The 8866-nt window shown below is 38.0% G+C and overlaps 1 protein-coding gene across 1 annotated transcript in view; it reads left to right on the forward strand.

Moving 5' to 3' along the window:
• Nucleotides 1–8525, forward strand: part of LOC127445122 (Krueppel-like factor 7) — a 61882-nt gene extending 53357 nt beyond the window's left edge. Inside the window, exons 3-4 of the mRNA XM_051704931.1 lie at nucleotides 376–499; nucleotides 6543–8525. Of these exons, the coding sequence (XP_051560891.1) occupies nucleotides 376–499; nucleotides 6543–6594 (176 nt within the window). The 3' untranslated portion in view covers nucleotides 6595–8525. The remainder of the gene's footprint in view (nucleotides 1–375; nucleotides 500–6542) is intronic.
• Nucleotides 8526–8866: the final 341 nt, after the last annotated feature.

Genomic DNA, 8866 nt, shown 5'->3' on the forward strand with positions numbered 1-8866 from the left:
AAGCTACGAGACCCCTAACCCTCTCCCCCGCTAAAAATACACGTACGAACCCCAGCGCTCCTACAAGGTGGCTTGCAAACACAGAAAAAATACACCATCGAAAATGGGAACGCATTCTCTCCCATCTGTTAAACGGCATGAAGATATCATTGGAAACTCATAGAGTGCGAGTTCATTTGGTCCAACAGCTGTGCACTCTAATGACGATCATGTATTTCATAAACTCCAATTGTGTCAACACTCTTCTGATAGGCTAATCAACTTAAAACAAATGAATTAGATGGCTGGCTGAACAGAGTCGTTGATTTCAGGGCCCCTTGGGGAAGAAAGTGTGTTTTAATCAGGTGTGTGTGCTTGTTTGTGTGTCTGTATCAGGGGAGAAGCCGTACAAGTGCTCATGGGAAGGCTGCGAATGGCGGTTTGCGAGGAGCGACGAGTTGACGAGGCACTACCGCAAACACACTGGCGCCAAGCCTTTCAAGTGCAATCACTGCGACAGGTGAGACTCAAAACACTACGTAATCACCTATTGTATGTGCTGCCTGCTAAGTGTGATATGCTAGACTCCATCTAAAATGATTCTTGTATACTAAAAATACATGCCGTTTTTATGACCTCATATTAAAGGTTCACTCAGTAATAAATGTTTTACACATAAAGAAATGAATAGTACTTCTGGAAAATATGTTTAAAATCTTGTACGCTTACATGAGATGAAGAGTCCAGTGCTTTTCTTTAAAAAAAGCAAAAATCTGGGTGACAGTAAGGCACTTACAATGGAAGTCAATGGGGCCAATCTGAAAAGGTTAAAATACTCACTGTTTCTAAAGTATAGCCACAAGACATAAACAATATGTTAACATGATTAAAGTGTCATAAAATCACTTACTAACCTTTTCTGTGCAAAGTTGTTACCCATTTTACAACTTGGTAGATATCACGATGTAATGTCCAAAAAAAAAAAAAAGAAAAAAGACTGTAAAAATGATGATTTAAACAACTTTACAGCTAAAATAATACACAAGTTTTAACAGAAGAATTAATGTAAGTGCTTCTATAAAATTATAAGCTTCACATTTCTGTTTAAACCCTCCAAAAATTGGCCCCTTTCACTTCCATTGTAAGTGCCTCACTGTAACCTTGATTTTTGCTTTTTTTTTTTAAAGAAAAGGAGGGACGAGTCTAAATAGATTTTTGAGTTAATCAACATTATGCCACAAATGCTGTCGATTGAGCTTAACTTGTATTGAACCCGGAATATTCATAGTCGACTAGTTGGTTGTTTGTTTGAACTGTTGATTATGAAAATTGGTAGTTTTGCACATCCCTACTCCATAACACCATACTTTGGAAAAAAAAAAAACAATGCAGATTTTTCAAACAAAAATATTAGTGGCCATGAAGAGACAGAAATAGAAACAATATCCTAATTTAGATCTTCCGAATTCTAACATCTTGTAGGGATTTATGAAATGTTTGGCCAGCACTTTTTCTAATCTGATTTATAACATAAACAGTATTTCAGTGTAAAATCTAGCACTGGTGTTCCAAGTCTAAAAATGTGATGAATATTCTCAAATAGTTTCTCAAAATCTCTATCTAAGATCGTCCACCTGACACCTGTGCTTGGTGGGTGTAGCTGTATGATCAAAAAACATCTGCTATTCAGACAATGGTTTCTCTATATTAGCCCAGGTCTCATAATTATGCTTCCAAATTGAACATGATGAGTGACAGTTAATGTTGACCTCTCACTTTTTGCAAATAAGGTTTTTGTTCCCATACCTTCGACATTTGGCAACATAGTAGATGATCTCTGAAGGTATGTATAATCATAATTAAAAAAAATGTTGGCTTAAAATGTTAATCAATGCCTGAGTATAGTATTATGTTTTCTTGTGCCAAAAGTCATAATTTAGTTTTACATGACAATTTTCCATCATCTCTGATCTTAAAATCTGCTTAACATCAAAAAGTTAAGTCATTCTTGTAAATAGATAGTCTTTGTGGTCTGGTGAGTAGATTTTGAGTGCTGAAAGTAACATAAAACTCTTTCAAAAGATGATATTTTCCAGGAAAATTTGATTTCTCCTGATATGACCCTTTTAAACACAAAGAACAATTGCATTGTTTTGGGGGTGTTTTTAGTTCCAGCAGTAACAATACTGCCTGAGATGCACTATTACTAAACTAAAGACAACTGTAACTACTAGACACAAATGCAGTAATAAATGCAAATGAATGCAAAAACAAAATATTCCTACATACTTAAAGGAATATTCCAGGTTCCGGGATAAATTAAACTCAATCGACAGCATTTGTGGCATAATGTTGATTACCACAAAAATTTATTTCAACTCGTCCCTCCTTTTCTTTTTGCTTTTTTTTTAAGAAACGGAGGGAACCATCAAAATACATTTTTATGGTAATCAATATTATGCCACAAATGCTGTCAGTTGAGCTTAACTTGTATTGAACCTGGAATATTGCTTTAAAAGCAACTAGCTGCAGACTGAATAGACATTACTGTCTTGATACTCAACAAGGAAGAATTTTTATTCCATAAAAGATCAAGTATACATACTGCTAAAAAGCATAGCAAGTTTCCAGTAAATCCACTTTCTTCTAGAACATTTGAAATTTTAGGCGCAGCGCCTGCTAGACATTTGCCTCCCGGTATTGACCAAGAGCCTCAACCTCTGAAGTGAGTCTTAACACGTCTTCACTTTGATGTATAAATAGGTCTTTCATGCCTGTTAGTCTTGCGTATCTCACTTCGAGCTCAGCCCAACCCACTCCAGTCATCCTGGCTGCTCATACACCTTGGGGAATCCATTCTGCCGTTGTCAAGGGAGGCCCAGATTACCATTACAATGATAGAGTTGACGGGAACGGTGGAGAACAGCATGCATAGGGGCTCCCTGCCTCGTTTGAACAGTAAATACAGTAGAGTGAGACAGTAGACCTGTAGCCTTTGCCCTCAGGCCTCAGCCTAATCCGTCGCGACCGTGTCCGGACCCCCTGTCAGGACAGAGGGGTGGAGGTCTGGAGAAGGGTGGAGGTATACCAGCTGGTTTGATGCCTCCTGGCAGTGGCTTGATCTGCCATCTGTTCAACCCTGCCGAAAAATACACCCCTTGATTTCCCAGTTCTTGCCACTCCCAGTTGCACCAGCAAAATGTACAATTCCAGGACAGGTGAGACATAGCAGGAAAGCATACAGGTGCATCTCAATAAATTAGAATGTCATGGAAAAGTTCATTTATTTCAGTAATTCAACTCAAATTGTGAAACTCGTGTATTAAATAAATTCAATGCACACAGACTGAAGTAGTTTAAGTATTGTTTCTTTTAATTGTGATGATTTTGGCTCACATTTAACAAAAACCCACCAATTCACTATCTCAAAAAATTAGAATACATCATAAGACCAATAAAAAAAACATTTTTAGTGAATTGTTGGCCTTCTGGAAAGTATGTTCATTTACTGTATATGTACTCAATACTTGGTAGGGGCTCCTTTTGCTTTACTTACTGCCTCAATTCGGCGTGGCATGGAGGTGATCAGTTTGTGGCACTGCTGAGGTGGTATGGAAGCCCAGGTTTCTTTGACAGTGGCCTTCAGCTCATCTGCATTTTTTGATCTCTTGTTTCTCATTTTCCTCTTGACAATACCCCATAGATTCTCTATGGGGTTCAGGTCTGGTGAGTTTGCTGGCCAGTCAAGCACACCAACACCATGGTCATTTAACCAACTTTTGGTGCTTTTGGCAGTGTGGGCAGGTGCCAAATCCTGCTGGAAAATGAAATCAGCATCTTTAAAAAGCTGGTCAGCAGAAGGAAGCATGAAGTGCTCCAAAATTTCTTGGTAAACGGGTGCAGTGACTTTGGTTTTCAAAAAACACAATGGACCAACACCAGCAGATGACATTGCACCTCAGATCATCACACACTGTGGAAACTTAACACTGGACTTCAAGCAACTTGGGCTATGAGCTTCTCCACCCTTCCTCCAGACTCTAGGACCTTGGTTTCCAAATGAAATACAAAACTTGCTCTCATCTGAAAAGAGGACTTTGGAACACTGGGCAACATTCCAGTTCTTCTTCTCCTTAGCCCAGTTAAGACACCTCTAACGTTGTCTGTGGTTCAGGAGTGGCTTAACAAGAGGAATACGACAACTGTAGTGTCTGTGTGTGGTGGCTCTTGATGCCTTGACCACAGCCTCAGTCCATTCCTTGTGAAGTTCACCCAAATTCTTGAATCGATTTTGCTTGACAATCATAAGGCTGCGGTTCTCTTGGTTGGTTGTGCATCTTTTTCTTCCACACTTTTTCCTTCCACTCAACTTTCTGTTAACATGCTTGGATACAGCACTCTGTGAACAGCCAGCTTCTTTGGCAATGAATGTTTGTGGCTTACCCTCCTTGTGAAGGGTGTCAGTGATTGTCTTCTGGACAACTGTCAGATCAGCAGTCTTCCCCATGATTGTGTAGCCTAGTGAACCAAACTGAGAGACCATTTTGAAGGCTCAGGAAACCTTTGCAGGTGTTTTGAGTTGATTAGCTGATTGGCATGTCACCATATTCTAATTTTTTGAGATGGTGAATTGGTGGGTTTTTGTTAAATGTGAGCCAAAATCATCACAATTAAAAGAACCAAAGACTTAAACTACTTCAGTCTGTGTGCATTGAAATTATTTAATACACGAGTTTCACAATTTGAGTTGAATTACTGAAATAAATGAACTTTTCCACGACATTCTAATTTATTGAGATGCACCTGTATGTCTCAAGGCCAGGGTATACTTCGTTTTTCCGCGTGCCATTCCATCTCGTCAACTGTTGAGTGCTCAGCCATTTATAGTACAGTCTTTTGACCGTGAGAGCCCATATGGATGCATCCGAAGCATACAAACTACGAATGCTTTGTGATACTCTTTTAACACAGTCAATGCCAGGCGCATGTGCCACCTATGCAGAATGTCTGTGTGTCTAAAAAAACGTACTCTGCCGATAATGATTTTTTTCATCATGTGCACTGTGTGCAAGGCTTACCGGCACCCAGTTAAAAACGAATTATATTTTGGCCTTTAGGGATGGGGTCAAGATGGTCAACTAGTCATCCAACAATTGACTATCAGTTAGTAAGGTTGATTAGTAAGTTCATCTACAATGCCAAAAACCTTTTTCTTAATCAGTTTTTTGTCTTGTTTTCCAGTAAAAATATCGAAATATACCTTAAACAAGATCAATTGACTTCAGAAGCAAAATTTCACAGGATAATAAAACTTGTTTAAAGATTTAAAGGAATAGTTCACCCAAAAATGAAAATTCTCTCATCATTTGCTCACCCTCATGCCACTCCTGATGTATAAGACTTTCTTTCTTCTGCTGAACACAAATGCAGATTTGTAGAAAATATTCAAGTGAATTTTTGAAGCTCAAAAAAGCACTTAAAGGCAGCATAGTACTCCAGTGGTTAAATCCATGTCTTCAGAAGTGATATAAGTCCTTTTTTACTATAAATCTCCACTTTCACATTCTTCTTCTTTTGTTTTTGGCAATTCGCATTCTTTGTGCATATCGCCACCTACTGGACAGGGAGGAGAATTTATATTAAAAAAGGACTTAAATATTGATCTGTTTTTAAAAATTATTTTAACATGGCTCGTTGCTCGTATTGCGGCACTTTCCTGTTGAAATAAACACTTAGAGGCACTACAACAATGACTTTTATTCACTTTCACAGAAATCACGAGTAAAACAGCAGATGATTCGTTTTTAAACACTTTTCAGGCCTGTTCCTCACACAGTGCTATCTTATGACATGTAAATTATTTTACAAGTGCATGTCTTTTTATGGGATAGTAATGTTTGCATTACATAAAAAACTACTTTTACAAGCTTGTTCGGGTGCAATTAAATAAAAAAGCAAATTGCAGTAGCTCAACTGATAAAGCATTGCACTTGCGATGCGAAGGACCTTCTGAAGAGCACACATGTTGACACGTGAGAAAGTGTCACAGAAGCATCACAAAATGACGTGATTTCTTCACCAAGTGTGTTTTCATGTCACATTTGCTTTTTCTGACACGATTGGTTAGGTTTAGGTTTAAGGTTTAGGGTAGGGAGGTAGGTGTTGTTTACTTTATTTAAAACTCGATAGAGCATTAACCTTAAAAAAACTCATCTGTTTGGGAAAACATTGAACTTGCTTTTAGCACCTTACAGTGGACATTTCACCAAGGAACTACCATGATATGTTTAATGAACCGCATTTGAAAAATGTTGCCACTGTCACATACAGTACTTTTCATGAGATCAGTCTGTTATAAAAAGCATTTTTTCTTAAAAAAAAAAAAAAAAAACATTCTAGGGGACAAAAAAAGTTCCCATTATTAGAGAATCGCCCATCTGTGCCATCCGATAGTATTGGGGTAACACTAATAGATGGTGTTTTTGACCAAATGGAATTATGGTAGAAGATCCAAGATCTTTGTTTCACACATTACTTGATCAGTTCTTTTTTTTCTTCTTTAGGTGTTTCTCACGATCAGACCATTTGGCACTGCACATGAAGAGGCACATCTGAGAAGGAGGAGGAGGAGGAGGTAAAATGGTGAGGAGGAGGAAGAGACAGAGAAGAGGTAGAGGGAGAGAAAGAAAGGGATTATGTAAAGGAATCGGACACCACTCAGGCCCTTCGCCTGGCCCACCAGAGAGAAGTCCCCGTGAGGGACCGAAAGAGGGTCACAATTGATAGATCACACGGGCTGAGCTTTGGTTGCAAAGATTTGAGTGTTGGAATTGGCCTAGCCAACTACAAGGACATCTGTCTGATCAACTACAAGGACTAGATTGAAAATACAGATATAAAATGGTAATACAATAGCTTATGTCACTCAGTAACAATATGTTTTCTGTGGTATTTCCATATTACCCTAAAAAACATCTATGACACAATCTAGTTAGTACTACTGCGTTCCTTCGTCTCAAAGATCCAGACGTTTTTGTCTGTTAATTAAGAGTACATCTTACGCATATTGTCACAAACTGACAACAATGCTAGCATTACACCTGATTTGATTTACTGCATCGCATGGGACATATTCTGAAATCATCTCCAGAGAACCTTTGGAGAGCATCGTACCGGAAGGTCATCAATTCATAGAGATGTTCTGTGAGTGGATTTCCAAGACACAATTTATTTGTTTTCCCATTTTGAGCAAGGATTATCTTTCCACTTTGATCCTGCCAAGCCACAGCCAAGATCTAAAGTGGCACGTCTATTCTGAGAAATCTGGATTAAAAAGGTGAGAGGCGACCAAGTGGAAACGCCAATCGTTTTTTTCTCTGCTCAGATGTGAATCTGATTGGAGCAACGGTCTTAACTTCTTCATAGCTGGGCAAATCTCTCTCTTTCTCGTCCCTCCCTGGCAACCAACAGCTGCGCAGCGACACTTTGAGACTTTTTATAAATGAAAAAAAATCAAGGAAGTGATCTTTTTGAATGATGATGTTCTATAATTTGTAAGACCGAACATTTTTTGCTTTTATCCTGTGGATGTGTACAAAATAGAAAAAGAAGAAAAAAAAATTGGACCAAAATCTACCATATGTACAAGCAGAGAATAGTGGATTCTACACTGGCACAGACAGCAACTGAGGTGCACTTCATTTCTAAATAAACGCAAAAGTTATGAATGAAAACGCAAAGCAATGTTGTTGTTGAACACGTTTTGAGCATTCCTCAACATTATTTATAACCCATGAACTGTTATCCCATAAACTCAGCGTCTTTGGGATTTGTTGGACTGAAATGAGCATGAAATGTGTAAAGCATCATGGTTTGTCTACGGATGTTATGACAGAATATCAATGACTTCCACTTCACACAATGGGGTGGAGGTTTGCGGTCACAAAATTTTGATTTTGTAAATGTATCAAAATATGTACTGAAAAACTGTCCAATTTTCCAAGTTATTTTTCGGGGGTGGATGAAATCATTAAAAAAGGTGTCCGCTGTGTTTTTCCAAGTGAATATACAGTAGTTCTGCAGGTCCAACAGGTGACATTTCATATTTATGATACATCTACATTTTTTTTTTTTTTTTTCTTTTTTGACTTTGCGATGTGGGGTGAGGTGTTTCCAATTTTTTTTTCTTGCATTTCTGTCTGCCTTGTGTTACTGGTAAAAATGGCTGTACAGTGTGAAAAAATGTATAGTAAATGTGAGGTTTAAATTACAACGTACAATCAAGCATGGGATCCAGCACTTTTGGTGGAAAGTGTCACTGAATGTAAGGTTTGATTGTTGACGGCCCTGCAGATATGCAGTCATCCTGACCACTAAATGCCTGATCTGCCTGATATTTGTAATTAAAGGAATAGTTCACCCCAAAAATTTAAAATCTGTCATCTTTCTGATCGTCATGTCCTTCTCAAACCAACTTTCTTTCTTCTTTAGAACACAAAGAATGTCCTGGTTACTCCAAAATCAAAAGAAACAAATAAGAAATTGTATTTTGCATATAAAAATAAAGGCTGTTTTTAGGGTCATTACGATTTTTTACATACTGACCCCCCCCCCCCCTTCCAATTCTCAATATCACTATGTGAAAAAGTTATAAATAATTTACACTGTAACATATTAGGGCTGTCCATTTAACAGGTTAATTTAGTACGATTAATTATATATTTTTTTTAAATAACATAAAAAAAATTATGCAATATACCTTTTTCATACTCCGGGTTTTGGAACGCTGAAGTAAATGATTGCAGGGTATAATTCAACAGCGGTGAATGGGAGTGAATGTGAGACCACAGCATTTTTTTTCCTTTCTCTCCCAATTTGGAATGCCTAA

This window comes from Myxocyprinus asiaticus, chromosome 8, assembly GCF_019703515.2.
Source record: "Myxocyprinus asiaticus isolate MX2 ecotype Aquarium Trade chromosome 8, UBuf_Myxa_2, whole genome shotgun sequence".
Lineage (NCBI taxonomy): Eukaryota > Metazoa > Chordata > Actinopteri > Cypriniformes > Catostomidae > Myxocyprinus > Myxocyprinus asiaticus.